Raw genomic sequence first — 17,753 nt, forward strand, 5'->3', positions numbered from 1 at the left:
TGACAGCCCGGGTAGCGAGGGGGGGATCAGGTCACTGTCAGGCCCCCATCCCCTTTTCCTCAGGAGCTCCAGCAAAAACCCGTCCGCTCCCCGGTCTGCAGTGAAGCGCCGGCTGATCCGCGACCTCCAGCTGTAATCGGTTAAAACAGGACAGAAAGACCGAAAAACAGGAGGTGAGAGGAAGTCGGCCTCATCTCCCGCAGCCTCAGCCCCTCCGATATCTTCCCCTGACTCGGTGTCTGGGTAGCAGCCGCTCTGCACAAGAGATGCCTCCCCCTCTACTGCCGCCGCCGGCAGCCCACGGCGTCCCCTAGTGGCACCTGAATCCCTCTGTCTGTCACCCCAGCCCCGACCACTAGAACAAACCATTAACTCTTCACCCTGCACCCTCACTGAACATCTGCACTATCTCAAGCTATGTTGCAGCACAGCCCGTGAGAACTAAATAAATTGCACAAAATAAAATGATTGTAGTGGGAAACTGAATTGTCGGCTTAGAAACGTCAGATTTTAGAGTGTAATTTTATTAACCAGCCATTAATTGTGGAGGAATAATTGTATGCTTCACTTTTAATTAATAGATGAATTTCACGCTCATGTTCCATAGAGTTAAAATAGTATTGAATGAAGCACAGTCCTTGGTCTCCTCCTCTCCGGATTATTTGGTCACAGTTGCATTTCTCCACAATATGGAAAAGTAGTTTAGTAGGCTTAGCAATCAGACTTTCAAAATTGACAACACTTTATTCATTTTGAATAATTTTCAAAAAGTACAAATAAAATTATGTAAATTCTATGCTGTATCAGATACAGAAAATAAATACGCTAAGGTTAAAAAACATCAACGCTTCAATATACACTTGGTTAATCATTGGAAAGTGTTTTTCCTGTGTATTCATAGTGATTAGGGCTAAATATATATATTTCTCTCAGATCATAGACCTGACGCAAGTCTATCGTTATGTAATTGGTTGGTCAGAGATGGTTTAACTAGTATGAATCTATTAGCTTAGATATTGTAAAGGGGTCTATCTACTCAAGATAATATCTGAGCAAGCAACTTGTAGTATACAGAACTGTAGTCTGTAGATGTAAGATCTGTATTTAGAATGAGTATCCTATCAAGAAATTGCCAAGAAATCTGGTGTGCAATAAGGCATGAGATCAGGGGATGACAATATGCTCTTAGTAAGTGATCTGACAAAAATACAAATCAAAATGGCTGGAAAACTAAAATTGATGGCGTACAATCCGAAACATAAGGATGAAAAATGTATAATTATCATTAGTTTTAAAGTTATGCTGGAAATGAGACATATTAGTAAAGTTTTAGACTCCTAAATGTGTTATTGTTCCTTTCCTTTTAACCTAGAGATCATTAGAATGGACCACTCCAGGGACTATTTAGAAAAAAAATCCATAAAATATTAAATGGAAGTAAGAGATTGTATTCCTAAAGGTTGTATCATATCTGCTCCTTGAATAATTACTGTTACTGTAATTTCATATATCCGGAACAAATTATTTTACTAAATTAGCAGTATTTCACTTCTTTGCCTTTTGTAAGATTATTTTTCAGATGAATTTTCAGGGATATGTGTTAATCTCTGTCACATCAGATAGGAAAAAGATAGGATGAATATCAGCTTAGTGTGAAAGACTGTTGATGCAAATGCTTCAGTCTTTATGCCATTTACTAACTCCACTGCATAACTTTACTGATTTCAGAACACTGCTTGATATTCAGACAGCTCTCATTACAATTCAAGAACTGAACAGCCAAGCAATTGTCAATCATTCATGGGGAATTGCAGAAATAGGTTAAAAAGGATGTTTTTAAAAGTACTCTCTATGATTAATCTTTCCTAACCAGCATCATTATATTTGTCTTAGAATGTTGCAGCACAGTACTGAACATTTTGAACAATCAAACCAGTGTTTTTCTCCCTCACAAACTACGTATCCCACTCCCCTGCTCAATCCCCATATCCTTTAATATTCCTCTTTTTGAATCAACTATCTAACTGAAATGCAATTTTAAGCTGAGCCTGATTAGTAAAGACTTTTGACTTGTGCTCATAGTGAAACAAAGCTTTCAATGATTACAGAATGTGGGAGACTATATTTAATTGCATGCAATCATTTTTGGATAATAGTGAGCTTTTTAATACTCAAATCAAAAATATTATTTCATGGTGGTAAGAGGAAATAAAAGGCTACTTAAACCCAAAAATAAATAATTAAAGTGCCTATGGATTCCAATTTTGATAGAATTCCCCTTACTCCAGAAAAAAAATTGAGAATTAGTCAGATATTACGTTGTGAAATTGAAGTTTGAAAAGAACTGTAAATACTAGAAATCAAAAATAGAAAATACTGGAAAATACATGGCAGATTTGTTTGTGGAAGAGGTTTACCATTTAAAGGCTAGAAACCTGCTTTTTGCTTCCTTATAATAGGAATTAGTATATTTGTGTTTGACTTTCTGCACCCTGCCCCTTTTTATGTTTTATCCAAAACTGTAAGTAAGCTAACTTATCATAGAATTTCCAGTTCAGATGGTGAAGTGTTTACACCTGAAAAGTTCGCTCATCATTTGTCTTCACAGCTGTGGACAGATCTGTGTATTTTCAGCATCAAATACCCATGATCCAACAGTGATTCTACAGAAAACTCATCCATCATAAAAGTACAGGTAGTTCTACATCAGAAAATATGAATTTCACTGGACAAAATTTTCAAAAGATAACCTTACAAAAAAGGACTTCATAACTTAAATAACAAAATTCACTACCATAATTTTCCTAATTGTACCACATCAAGTAATTTTTAAGCACTTTATATTCATTGAGGACAATTCTCTAAGGCAAATATATGGAGCAGTTGAGGGAGTAATAAACAGAAGTAGTTCTTTGCCATACACACTGCAGGAAATGAAATGTCCACAGGCACTCAGTCCGTCCCAGGACATCTTAACATATCTTCTTAAACTGTCAACAATGCTATCTCATGGTGGGGATTAGATATTACAAAATGCATAAATGTTATGAATTGTAGACAATAAATATATTTAATTGCTCCAATACTTATATGATCGAGGCTCGAGGAAAATCACTCCAGCTCATGCACTATTAACTCAGCCATGATGGATTGATTGGATAGTTCCTTCAGAGTGCTGGAGATTTGTCATCAGGAATCAATAAAAAAGGAATATTAAAGCTGGTAGGCATTATCCAAGTCATATCAGAAAAAAAACAAACTATCAGTTATAAATGATTAAAAAGTATAATTAATGTAATAGTCATATTTATGAAATAGAGGTCTGTAAATCACCTTGAAATGCACACCCATTCAATAAGCTAAGTATTCCAGGATTATGCATTCCATTTAATAATTCCAAAAGTAACTCCATTAACTCGCCCAGAGGTTTTTCCAGGAGAATGTTCCCTGCTCTCTTGCACCTATTTTGTTCCTAATAAAAATAAAAATGAGTTATAGTGGAAAACTTTTTCTAAAAAGACCATCATGGCAAGTATCTCGAGAAACAAAAAATGAGGAACGTCGGGTTAGGAACAGTTTGCACTGTAGTCTGCAAACTCAGCGAGTAATTCAGCTCTGAAACCTGCCTTCTGGTGGTGCCCAAAACTGCTGAAGAACATTGTTGCCCAATATGTCAACTACTAGTTACATGTGACGAATAGGAAATCCAAATGTAGCAAACTTTGTTTCTGATTACTAATTAAAATAGTTGGATACTGTACTCACATGGTGTATGCATAAGTACTTTAACCTTTTTGTCCATTACTTGATTAAAATAACAAGGCAAAAAGCAGAGTATGTGTTTTTTGATTTATTTGAGTGCTTTACTTCCTTGGTTACTAAATGGTAATGGATACTTGTTAGGTAAATATACACCCGTGAAGTAAATTTATTGTGTGTGTATGCAGAGCATTTTCTACAAAAATTGGGAATTGACTAAAATGATCTTGCTGCAGCCACACCAGTGGCTAGTCCAAAAAGTCTATTGAACAACACCACCGCAGAGAGTGATTTGATAATAAATTATATAACATTCACTATTATGCAATATCCAAACCTGAAAATGTAGTACAATAAGGGAAACAGTGACTTTGGTTCCAGGAGTGTTTTTCACATTGCTTCATGCTAATGTTACAACTATTCAGAATAATTGAATTTTGACTACTTGAAAACAGCCTCAGGAGACCCAGAGGACCACAATGAAACACGTTCTCATGGAACTAAGGATGAAGCTTCCACTTATGAGCTCGTGCAGCAATGCAGCAAAAGCATGTAATAGTTTCATAAGTTTTTTTGACATGCCAAATTGTGGAGATGATCTATTTTACTAAACATAAAAAGAATAATGCATTATAAAAATACTTTTCTTGAGATTAACTTGGTTACAGAGAAAATGTTCCCTGGGTATTTTGCTGTGGTACTTTGGTTCCATTGCTCAGTGGGAAACAATGAAAAATAGAGCAAATGCAGTGTCCAGGTGGCTCAACAGGATTAACAACCTAATCCAAACTTAGAAATTTCAGTGGTGGGGTTTTCACACTCAATTCCTTGCTTCATTTGGTAAATTGAATGTCTGCCAGGCCACTGATTGGATAGAATGCAGAAAAACAAAAATGACATGCTATTTCACTCCCCTTGATAGTTCTTCCCATCACCCTATCACTGAACAATATTAACAAGGTCTTGCCTAATTCTGTGACCCAGACTGTCCTACCTCCTAAGAAATTGATGCCTTGTAAGAATGATCATGTATTTTTAAAACAGAACTTCAATTTCCAACCCTGTCAACCCTGTCATGCTGGGTTACATCCCATTACTGCCTTTGTCCTGAACAGCTTTATTTATTGACAGCAAATTTTAGAGAAATTCATCAAGAGGAGGAACATTTTTTATTGGTTTTATTTACATGTGGCTTAAAATCATATGGTTTACTTTAGTAAGGCAAAGGAGCCCTCCAATTGCTGGTCATTGCACTGATATATAATCAAAATGGTAAAATGAATAGAAATCTGAATACATGGAGCACTTAGAGCTTTAAATCCAAATATCTCTATGTGGGCCTAGGTTGGTTGGATTTCCAAAATGGAAAACTATAGATATTAATTGTCAGGTTGATATCAGTACATTAAAGTTCATTCTATGAATGTAAGATTTTACATTTTTTAAATATTACAGTTTCAATGTGGAATGATTTTGCTGTTCACATTTTTAACGCTTGCTTCTGCTCATTCAGCTTGAAAGTTACTTTGGTTCCACTGCTTAGTGAAAACAAAGGAAAATACAAGTGCAAGGATCCAGGTTGCAGCAGTAGATCAACAACTTAGTCCCAATATAAAAGTTATGAGTTTGAGTATTTTATGCCCACTTTCAAACCCTGAATGGGTAGTTCAATTGTCCCCACAGGCTGATAAGGCAGAAAACAGATATATAAAAATGACAAAGTCCAATGACACAGGGCAATGACTGTACTTTCCTGTGCGGCTATTAGAGAGTAATATTTCCAGTACCTTACATAATTTTGTGATTAAAGACCATCCCACCCCTGCCACCTCAACCAATTAATTCTTCATGACAATACCCTACAAGGGGACAATAATGCGTGGGCAATCAGAATTCTAAATTATAATAAATGCCACTTAAAAGATGCGTCAAATTCCATCCTTTCACAACATGATGGTTTGAAATGGATTGCTACACTTGGCCAAAAAGGGTGTCCATAAGATAAATATTTATCAACATTACTGAATCTGGTGCACAAGTGACATGTACCCGTCACTGAGCAGAACAACTAATTTATTTATGTAAAAGCAGAATACTGCAGATTCTGGAAACCTGAAATAAACGCAAAAAGTGCTGGAAAAACTCAGGTCCAGCAGCATCTGTGGAGAGAGAAACTGAGTTAATGGCCTGACTTTTCACCCAGTCAGGATGCCTCAGCAGCCCTTTAAAAATGGTCAGTGGGTCCAGTTTCCAGGATTTCAAACCCCATTCATGGGCTGTCTGATTTTCAGGAGTGCCTTTAAAAGGTGCTGGGTGGTTCCTGTTTCAACAAGCTTATTGGATGCATATATAATAAGGCTTGGCTGAGAGTCCAGACAATCATTAGAGTACTAAAACACTTGAGCCCCAGGGAAAACATTATTTGATTGACAGCTCAGGCTCTCTGGTCTCTGCTGTTGATTTCACAATGTTTATTTACACAATGTTAAGTGGTTTCAAGAGTTTGTGGTTTTTATTATTGATACATTTAATGGGTCTGGATGATCGACAGTTTTATTAGCCTGTAGTGAAATTACCTTTTTTTCAACATAGGGGAAAGTTATGAATTAATTACATTTTTGAAAAATATTTTTTTAAACACACTCTACTGTCACTATACGAGTCATTAGTTCTAGAGAATGTATGACAGGCATGGAAGTGCCATTGCTTGGCAAGGGGGCATGATGGGCTAAGGGGGAGTGAGTGGAAGGGCACAGTTTGGCATGGGGGCATGAGGGACCATGGGCATGGGTGGGTGGCATGAAGTGGTATGGATGGGGTGTGGACAGTGATTAGAGTGTGGGGGATGTGAGGGGCGAGGAACTGGAGGGCCTTTGTGTTTTTATTTCAACTGGAATAAAGTCCCACATCACACAGGTGGGCCTTTTAAACAGCCTGCCTCCCCACCCAGCATGGCTGCCTCCAAACTTCTTCCCAAGTCGACTGGCTCAACTCCAACCCACACCTGCCCCCCGGCAATGAAGATCCCACTTTCGTGGGCACTTTCTCTCGAGACAGGTGGGCTGAGCCGGGAATTTTCACGACTCCCACTACCTGCCTCAAGGATGAAAATCCAGGTCAATGTTTCACATTGATGACCTTTCATCAGAACAGATGACGAAAGGTCATCGACCTGAAAGGTTAATTCTGCTTCTCTCTCGACAGATGCTGTTTAACCTGCTGAGTATTTCTGACATTTTCTGTTTTTATTTATTTATGTTTTGGTCTAAAACACAATAACTTCTTGAATCTACTTGCTGTCTGATCTGAGTGCTTGTTCTCTACCTAAATGGAACAAGGATTCGGTATCAACTGTGCACTTGTTTTAAAAAAAGAACATTCTTAAATTCACAGAGTCTGGTTACAAAAAAATGAAACATTTGGTTCACTTCTGTACATTAAGCCTTATAATGTCAATGTATTTCTTGACTGCACTGATTATTTCAAAGAATAAAGAATGTTTTTGTATTTTAATTCCTTTAGGTTGAGGGTGCAGTCCAAAATTGTGGACAAGGTTGCACTAATGCTCATGGAAAAATATTTGAGTCCATTAATTGTAACAATTGGCAGCAAGATTTTTTAAATCAACGTAAAGGATAAACATTGCAAAGCTTGGGGTTCCTTTACTTATTCTGAATAAAAACCAAACACAGAACAGTCCCTTTCCTTAACATACATATATAACAAAAGCATATCGATCCACTGATTCAGATAATGAACAGAAAATGTGATCTCATATTTGCAACACCACCTATGGTTTTGCATTGTTTTCTGTTCTACCTTGTAGATAGTCTGTCTTATCGAACCAGTGAAGACTTCATTTATTCCCCTTTCGTCCAGATGAAACCAAAAATGTCCTGTGGATTTTCAATACAGGCAACGTAATATGTGTCACTGAATTAATGTTTCCTAGCTCTGACATCATTCTTTCCATTTGTCACTGTGTAATTAAAATGTGGCGGAGGGTTACGATTCAGAGGCTTCTTGAAGTTTCCTGGCTGATTGAGCATAGAAGTTGAGCTAGCCACCTCTGATGCTGCAATTGTCAGACCTGTGTTCAAAAAAAATGTTCTGTAAGTGTGTATTTCAATTACAGATAATTTCAAAACTATTATTACAGCCCCCTTCCACTTTCCAGCAAATACCCTCCCGACACCAGGAAGAGAACAAACTTCAAGTTATGGTCACATTTTTTTTAACTGTCAGCTTGCCCGGCTGCTAGCACTCCTGTCTGAGTTAGAAGATTGCAGACTCAAACCCCACTTCAGGACTTGAGGACTTAATTCAGGCTGCCAGTTTAGTGCAATATTGAATGAGTGTAATAGTTTTAGAGGTGGTACCTTTCGATGGGAAGTTAACTAAAAGCCCTTTCTGTCTGTTCAGATCCTACTGCAATATTTGAAGGAAAGCAGGAAATTATCTGGTCACCTGATCAAGCAGCACCACCACCAAGACAGAGTAACTGGTTACCTGTCTCATTGCTGGTTGTGGGAATTTGCTGTGTGTGCAGTGGCTGCAATGTTTGCCTATATAACAGTGAGTGCAATTTTAAAATGTAATTTATTAGCTGTGAAGTGCTTTGGGCCATTCTGAGAATGCAATTCTTTCACTTTTACTGGCAGTGCAGCTCTGATTGAATGTTCTTCAGTCACTATGATTGCAAGCAGGGATACACATCTGTTTTTCTTACCCCTAGGCAGAATGCAATGCATTTATTTATTTTCGGGTGTTTTGCTGACAACTGAAAGTAACTCGCTTAAGGTCTAATTTTTTTGTTGAACAGAAGGCAGCTTCAAGGTTTGCATTAGTAATTATTAAATTGGGACAGCAGTGCTCTATTATCTGTACTGAAATATAGCTTCATATAAGTGTGTTGTGGTTAGATAATTATATATGAATTTTTAGTAGGTGAAAGTTTTTATGGTACACAAGATTATCCTTTTACAAACCAACCTCGCCTATCTACCTTTTTGTCATATCCTAACCCTTATTCCTCTCAGAAGCCAGGTAATTTGTCTCTAGAACCCATTTATATTGTTCACTTCAACACCCTTATTTCACTCTATTCCCACTTGGGTGAGAAGGTTTCAGTTAATTTCCGTTCTTGACCCCAGCTTCTTAATTGTTAATTTGTATTCCCTACGGCAGAATTTTTCACTTGGCATGCGGGCGTGCACCTGACATGCTCAAGTGTGAAAATAGCACGTGATGAGGTCGGGAGAGGGTCCTGAGGTTATCATACACACACACGCGATATTTCGGTTGACCGGTGCACGTGAGAGTCGACAGCGCATCCGCCGACTATTTAGACCATTAACATAATACTCAACCGTGATTTTTCGTTGCCCGTCCAACGTTATGGTTGGCAGGCAGGCAAATCAACCAGGCGGCCTTTGTCTTTTTGAGTAAACCTCATCCAAGGGCGGGATGAAGTTTCTGATATTGCTTAAAAAAAATCTTTGCACAGAATTTTTATCTTGTATATGTTCAGGTGACTGTTTCTGATGTGTGGGCGTTTTTTCCGGATGTAAAAATCTGCTTTTATTGCATTTGAATTCTTCAGCTCCTTGAGGCAGCTCCCAGCCTTCAGGGAGCTTTCTGTGAGTGCTCCCCTGCGCCTGCGCTGACTTCAGCGCTCGCCCTCCTCCTGCCCCCACCCCAGCAGCGCTGAGCATTTCAGCGTACCTTTCATGCTGGCTGGCCGTTAATTAGCCAGCCAGTGTGAAATCGTGATGAGGGCCCGATCGCGGGCGGTGGCCTGTTTCCTGGCCACTCCCAGGCCCGCTGACCGCACCCACACGCCGAATTCAAAATCCTGCCCCTGTTATTTTGAATGCTTCACCACGATGAACAACTTCCTAAAATTTATTTTGTCGGTTAATTTCCTAATCTAAAACCTTCAATTAAATCACCTTGAAATTCCCTCTCTTCCAAACGAAGCAAACATACTTCCTTAATGTTTCTTCATAAATTAAATTTTAATACTCAGTGTCATATTTAAATTCTTAAATCTGTCAATTTTCACCCATAACCATTCCAACATAATTGTTCCACCCAAACACTTATTTTATCTAACTAATTCTGTAGCTCCATGGCTGTTCCTCAGATTTCAAACTCCAGTTTTATACTGTCTGCAATTTGCTTAGTTTTCAACAAGCTTCGGAGTGAAGTCAACAATATAAATTGGAGCTGATAAGGATTTCAATTCTAAGGCACCTGGCCACAGCTAGGACTTGTACCCTCCTTTCCAGTTTTTCAACTAGGACCTCCTTTTACTCCTCTAGTAAGGGCCAAATGTTACTCCACGAGCAACCACCTGCTGCCACTCTCCTACCTAGGAACTGCTGTTGCTCTCTGAACAATTACCTGCGGCAGAATTTTACATTCGCCGTCCAGGGGTGGGCCCGACATGCCGGAATGTAAAATATCGTGCGATAATGTTGGGCGTGCATCCCGACATCATCGCGCTGTCTCACGATATTTCGTTTGACGGGCACGCACTGGAGTTGGCTGCGCACCCGCCAATAACTGGAAGGTCTATTAGTGAACTAATTAATTTCAAATTTATGTTGCCCATCCAACCTAACAGTTGGCAGGCAGGCGAAAAGGCCAAGCAAAAGAGCACTGGGCCCAACTCTCCCTCCTCCCCCAGCCTGCACAGGTAGCACTCAGCACTACCGCTCGCGATCCACACTGGGCGGGCCTTAATTGGCCCACCCGTGTGAAATCACAGTGCTGAACCAATCGTGGGTGACGGTCAGCTCCGCGACTGCCCCCACCCACTCCCACCGAGCCCGCCAAACCAATGAAAAATCCTGGCCCTGCTGTTGTTCTCTTAAATAGGAACCAGTGTTATTCCCCGAACAACTACCTGCTGTTATTCCCCATTACTCTCTGAACTAGGACCCACTAACCAGAACCTGCTGCTTTTCATTCTATAGTCAGTTTCTTATCCATTATCACAATAACACTTACAAAACATCTAGATAGTTGATAACCAAATCAAACTTCCAAGGTAGAACCTCTTACTATCAAGTGATGCTCAAACCTTTGCTTTCAGTCTGCAACATTCAGTACTTGACCTGGGGGCTCATTTCTACTTGATTAAGCTAACAAAATGGTAATGATTTCTTTAAAGAGGTGCAAATATATTGCTGCATTTCTATGTAACATATGTATATTGTATTGGTCACTAAATTTAGTAATCCCACAAAGCTTTATATTCTCACCTCTAACTTTCTTCTGTACAGCCAACCCTCTCCCATTGGCATTTCTCTGATAGATGGTGCTGGGTGGTGTACTGACTACCTCCAGCATCTGTAGGTCACTCTCACCTACACAAAGCAATACAGATAGACAACTTATTTGTCTCAGTTGTACGCACAAATGTGAAATAACCATGAACAAAAAGTATTACCATACTATGATAGCTACTGGAAGAACTACTAAAATATAGTTTGGTTTAAGTCAACTTTTTTTCATTTCCATTAAGCAACATATTGCAGAAAGTAGCATTTTATATGGAAATGTTTGGCTGAATTTTCCCCTCCTAATGCTGACTGAACCTGCATTGGGAGATCCAAAGTGGAGGTTTGCGAGGCTGCAATTTTAAACATAGCTGCCGATTCCTGATGGACATTATTTTCCCCAGAGTGGGAAACATGGCAGATCATGACTCGATGCTCATGTAAAGTGATGCAGAGTCACCATTTAAATGCCTGCTTCAAATCCAATTTTCCCTGACATCGATATTTTCATGGAGCTGAGTGGGTTCCTGAAGGCTTTGGGAATCATGCTGGATAAGTCAATTCATGAACCTTGAGGGAAGTCTGCTGTGGAGTGGGGAACCTTTTGACAATCTTACCAACCTTTTGGTAGATTTGAAAGCTGTTACCAACTTTAAAAGGAATCATGTAATGATGTATGATTATTTAAGTATGTTTTCAATGCAGTGACTGATCACAGGGCTCTATCCTTAAAAGGTAAGTGGTCATTAAATTGACCTGCATTGTGTAAGTGTTCACATACATTAGAGCTTTTTAGCTAGTTAATGAAGTCCTCTTTTGCATTAACAGTATTGAAAATTTGATTTAAGTGGGTCAGTTAAATGCTGTGGTTTGCGTAATACAATGATTTAAAGTCCACATATCTTTTAAGACTTTGAAAAAAAACTGAACTGTTGCCAGACCTCTCAGATTGAAACTCAATCGAGCCTTTGAAGAAAATGAGCAGATGGCTAGACATCTGGTCAGGCAACTTCAAAGAATCCATATAATTGAGCTGTGTAATGTAATCACATTATGAATGCACGGCTGAGCTCCAAATACCATTTAGCTCAGCAGGAGTTGTTTACACAGCTGAGATGGAATTGTGTGCTTTGTTTGATTGACAGTTTAATGAACAAATAATAGGATGAAATGTTTTTAAGAAGTTTTTGAATGGCTGTTTATTTATTTTGACAGCTTAATGAACACTAGAGATAAGAGTGTGTTTCATCAAGGGAAGTTTCAATGGCTGTGTTTGACTGAGAGTTTTATGAGCTTCTAATTTGGGCATTTTTTCAAGAGGAGCTTGAATGGTTGCATTTTTTAAAATTTCCTGTGTATTTCAAAGACTTCCCATTATTATATGGCTCAGGAGTTCTATACATGATGGATGAGTGAGCATGCGGGCATGGAGGGAGCATGGGAGGTATGAGATGGTATGGAGGGGCATGGGAGATACGACAGGGTATGTAGAGAGCATGGGACATAGAGGGGGCATGGGAGATATGAAGGGGTACGGAAGGGGCATGGGGGTTGGGTGGGGAGGTGAGGGGGTAAGGGCTTGAGGGCCTAATAACCATGAGAAGAGCTAGGCTGATGTCCCAGTGAACAGAAGTAGTGCCTGTCCAACTGCCGCCATGCTCACTTCTGTTCCCACCTCCAGCCTGCATCAGGTGTTGGCGGCCCCAACTCCAGCCCACACCAAACTCTTGCAGACCAGAATTCCGTGTGAATGGACTGACTTTCTGAGTTCAGGAATAAGAGGTCTGGAAATGGCCTGACTAATTTTTCTCAAATCGAAGATGAAAATTCAGCCTGTTGTGTTTATAACAGAAAGTGATAAGATATGGGGCAGGATTTTCCCTGTGGGTGTTAGGACCCTGCTATCAGGCTCCAAAGAGGGTGTCAGAAGCCCATGCAGTCCAGGGAACCGCCACTCACATAACCTGCCACAAATTAGACCAATTTGTGGCCAGAGGACGAGTTTGCAGCCTTGGGTGGGCTTTTGGAACTGGAGGGCCAATAAGAGGCCGTGTTGCTTGAAACCAGCAACAGGATGCCATTCAATGTAAGTGAGGGAGAGTGAACCCCAAAATGGAGGTGCCCTCTCTCACTAACCCAGGCAGACAGGGAGGATCTCTAAGCCTGTCTGATGTGCTGCCAAGCACCAACACCCCCACCCTGACCTGTTGCGGGGTAGGCAGATGTACCTGTCTACAGGGATCTAGAGGCTGACTGCAGCCATCCTATTTGGCCTCGAGCAATATGCCTCAATAGGCTTTCAATTCGTTCAATTAGCTACCCACTGCTTGCAGGCGGGTAACCCTGCCTGCCTTCCCCCACCGCATTCCCACCTCTGAGAAAATGGTCCCAGTGCAGGATAGAGCCAGGGAACAGGTACACTGGCCAATGTTGCGAAATCCTGCACCCACCCACCTCAGTTTCCAACCCCAGCATGTGCTAAAAATCCAGTCCACGCTGTTTGGGAAGGTCATTGCTTCATCACCACTTACATAGACATAAAACCGATGTATAGTAAATAGTGAACAGACAAGAAAAGGTAATGTCCATCTGTAGGTTTGATGTAATTGTGTCAAACTGTATTGGTTAGAAAGAATTCACTTGGAGTGAAGTAATTGTTAAGGAAGTAGTTACTACTTAAGGCAAGGACAGTAGGAATAGATTTATTGAGTAGTTGAGAAGCATCATCATTGAATATTGTGGAAGAGGGTATTTGGGGGAGAGTGAAGGTTGCATAGGTGTTAATCGTTATTGGAAAACACCTTATACTTTGCAAAATGGAAGCCAAGTCTTAATGTAAACAAGGTTGAATATCTTGATGCCTTAATTTTATACTACTGCTCATGTGGCTCCCATTGTCTTTAGTTGCTAAGAGCTAATTTAGGAAAATTGTGAAGTAAACTAAGTGGAGAAGCTGTTGCGGGATTACTTTTTTTGGGTGTTCTTTGAGGATTGTAGTGGGGAATATAGGCAGGCTGGAGTGAGGCGAGCACAGGAATGGATCTGAAAAGATGTGGTATTTAGATTTGCAATTCTCAGAGTTGGAAAGCTGGTGAGGAGAGCCATCACATACTTCAGATAGCAGAAGTATTTACTTCTGCTATGATTGTGTGATCGCACTCTGTGATTAATGTTGAGGTACAAGAGACATTGAAATGTAATTAACTTAAGGGTTCTTTAGCAGTGTGTTAGAAAACCTAGATAAACATTTACTTATAGTCATTAAATTATACATATGCCTGTAATATTACAACTAACTTTTTAAAATACAATGGCACTTTCAAGATAGCTATGTTTGTAGGGGTTCAGCACAGCACAAAGAGTGAGTAACAAGCAGGTTTTCTGAATTGATTTTGGCCAGGATATTTATGAATTGTGAACTTAAGATCAATAATGCTTTACAAATTTGTAATTTAATCCTAGCGGTTCATTAATTTCTGTCGGATAGGCAAAAGATAAATAAAAAAGTCAGAACTTTGCTGTCAATAAAGGAGGATAAGAAAACTGCAATAGGGATGCAACTTCATGAGTGTGAGCAATGCAGGAGGAACAAGATGTAGGTTACAAGACTATGTTTAAAAACATACAGAAATAGGTGTGCATTGATATAACAATGAATTGGAAAACAAAGTACACACGTATAGAAAACCTTTTACATAGCTTCCTCAAATAATTCTTGATTTTGCTTTAGTTTTTTGCTATTGGGGAGTCTAATGATATTGAAAGCCTCATGTATTTGCAATTGCATACTTGTGTCAAATTACATAGAATTTACAACTCACAAATAGGCCATTCTACCAAATTGGTCTATGCTGGTTTTTATGTACCACGTGAGTCTCCTCCCACTTTTACTCCATCCAATCCAATAACACATACAATAACATAAAAGTACAATCTATTGTTTCAGCCATTTCTTCACTATATTTTTTTGAGTTGCCCAATCATTTGAATGAAGCAACTTTGAGAATATGTTTGAACATAATGTATGCAATGGAGCAGTATTGTTTTGTGTCAGTATTATTTAACTGTCATGTGAAGCTGATTTTATTTCTACCCTAACAGTGAATGTGCCACTCACCTGCATAGTGGCTGATTGGGAATTTTACTTTCCCAGGTGCATGTGTTGGTTTTCCATGTGTCTGTAACTGAGATTGGCCATTCACATTAAATCTATTATCCGAAATACTCTCCAACGGTTGGAATCGGGATGAAATATTCTTAGGATGGGGTAACTGGGAAGATAGTAAGAAAATAAGATTTTTTCCAATGGAAAAACAATGAAAAATTGCATTGATGTGGAATATAAAATACATAAAAAGACAATGGTAGGACAATATGATTCAGACTGTGAGATTTAATCATTTGGAAACACTGGTTAAGTACATTTACGGTCCTCGGAATTACCAAACATCTTCAACATCGCAAGGTTATCTTAAAAATCAAATTACTGTTTTTATTAGCAGCAATGAACAGGAAATGAGTGAATTCACTGACATCTCTGGGTTCTGCTGAGAGACTGAAAAGCATCTGGTATTATTCCTCATAGAGTATTTTGGAAATAGCCTCAATTGGAAGATATTTTAAAAGCACCGATCTGTGTAAAATCCATTCTTTTAATATTTTAACACCAATCACAAATGTTAATTGGCATTGTTGCTACGGAAGTGCATCTAACAGTGTCATTTAGCATGTCTACATTCAGAATGTTGAATGACAATTTTGAAATGTTGATTGCACAGAGTTTATTCAGTTTACAACATACTTAAAATAAAACTCCAACCTCACAATAAAAATGCAAACTTGCCTAAGGAATCAACATGGAAACATGCCAAACAGAGATTTTGATGCAGTTTGTTCCACAGCAAGTTCTCTAATAGGTTGGTAATATTTAATATGATTGAAAAGAATAAATTATTTCCATTAAAAGGGCATATGTCTGTCCCAGACACTGATCTGTTTCAATTATTATTGATGGTATTTCGTTTCAGCCAGAATTTTTGAACTTACAAACTTGTAGTCACAAGGCAAGAGTAAAGAATAAACTTTAATTCACTCCTGTACAAACAAAATACTAACCCCTTGACCATTGACCTCAAAAGATCTTGATCTTCTTTTCTTCCGTTTGGCTTCTAATGTCTCCTCTTTTCTACTTGTCTTTTTGTTTTCCTTTTTATAAGATTGAGACCACCCGCTGGGGGATTCTTTCTCATTATGCTGTACATGGTTGATCATCTCACTGGTACTGGTGGATAGATTGTCCTCACTAGCTGCATGCTTTATAACTTGACATTGCTGGTGTCTGTACAGTGTCAGTGATGGCCCAGGAATGCCTCTATAAAATGATTCTTCATTTTCCTTCATTGAATGCAGGGAAATGCTTGTTTTCTCTTTCATGGGTTCTAGAATGTGTAGCCTGTTGTCGCTTCCCAGAACTTTTGAACGTCTCCTCGCTGCTTTGACTGCGATGTTCTTGGTGCCTGTCAACATCTGCTTGCGTTCTATTGAAAATGGAACTCATTTCATTACAGCTGTCAAGGCAGTACTTCCAATTTACTCTTAAAGTACACGGCATTTGTAATGCAAGGGGTGGCGATATTTGCAGAGGTAATGCTTTGGATTTTCCTTCAGGGGGTTTCCAGCTGGGGATGGTTAAGGGCAGGGATCCCTATTCAGGTAGGGTGGGTTCCAGGCAGTATCTTACTCTATGGAGGGAGCCAGCATCTGCCATCTTGTAAAATTAACCATATGGCACTGCAGCACCAGAAAGGAAATGCAGCCAAAATGAAAGGGGGCAGAAGTCTTCTGAATATTAAATAATTGCTTCAAGTGAGAAGTAAAACATTGAATCTCCCACCATAAGGATCATATAAGAGAGGGAGCCAGACGACAACACCCTCCTTCTCTGTTAATACTATCTCAACAAGTACTGCCACCACCCCTCTTCAGATCTGAACTAAGGTCAGTGGCATAGCAGTAGGAAGGCAGGGAAATCTGTCAGTTTTCCAAGCATTGCAACCTGTCATTGTTTAATTGAGCAGGACAGTCAAGGGGCAGGTGATTGAGATTCCTGCTGCTGGGGGGCTGGACATAAAATGTCCAACAGCATTATCAGAGGCGGGTATCTCACAATAATCCTCCTGACTGCTTTTTGCTGCTCCCTGCTGATATCTTGTGGTAGAATGGAGGAAAATTGGTATCATCATTTCAACTGAGTCAAGGCATCAGGAACCCCCGAGGAGAGGGAGAGGTTGCCAGATGCCGGCCCTCTCCTCTGCATTTGACCATCTTGCAACACTGTCCCAGCAAGAGAACCATCAATCTGGTTCAACACCAACCACGGAAGAATAGTTCAAATATATCATGGCTACAAAATTCTACATCAAGTCTCCATACCTTTGAGGAATTCTGTTTGGGTGTGCCGATTGTCTGCAAAATTCTCACTGCTGTCAGGTGATGAGTTTAAATGGCTGCTGGCGCTGCTCATCCCACTAAAGCTCACCAGGCTCTCCTGTTGATTTGTCTGAAGGAAGATGTGTTATGGAACAGTTAAAGCATTCAACCTCTGAGTAGCCTCTTATTTGTGTCACTTCATTACATTGTAGGATCCATAATAAAAGTAGCAATTTAGAGAAGTTTGCTCAGCTAGGTGCTCACAAAGGGAGAAAGGAA

At 39.5% G+C, this 17,753-nt stretch overlaps 1 protein-coding gene across 1 annotated transcript in view; it reads right to left on the minus strand.

Annotated features, from left to right (window-relative positions):
• Positions 1 to 7,697: 7,697 nt before the first annotated feature.
• Positions 7,698 to 17,753, minus strand: part of kif19 (kinesin family member 19) — a 227,670-nt gene continuing 217,614 nt past the window's right edge. The window contains exons 17-21 of the mRNA XM_041216831.1: positions 17,478 to 17,604; positions 16,161 to 16,582; positions 15,163 to 15,316; positions 11,028 to 11,132; positions 7,698 to 7,849 (exon numbers count right to left, since the gene is read on the minus strand). Of these exons, the coding sequence (XP_041072765.1) occupies positions 7,698 to 7,849; positions 11,028 to 11,132; positions 15,163 to 15,316; positions 16,161 to 16,582; positions 17,478 to 17,604 (960 nt within the window). The remainder of the gene's footprint in view (positions 7,850 to 11,027; positions 11,133 to 15,162; positions 15,317 to 16,160; positions 16,583 to 17,477; positions 17,605 to 17,753) is intronic.

Source organism: Carcharodon carcharias, chromosome 22, assembly GCF_017639515.1.
Source record: "Carcharodon carcharias isolate sCarCar2 chromosome 22, sCarCar2.pri, whole genome shotgun sequence".
Classification (NCBI taxonomy): Eukaryota; Metazoa; Chordata; class Chondrichthyes; order Lamniformes; family Lamnidae; genus Carcharodon; species Carcharodon carcharias.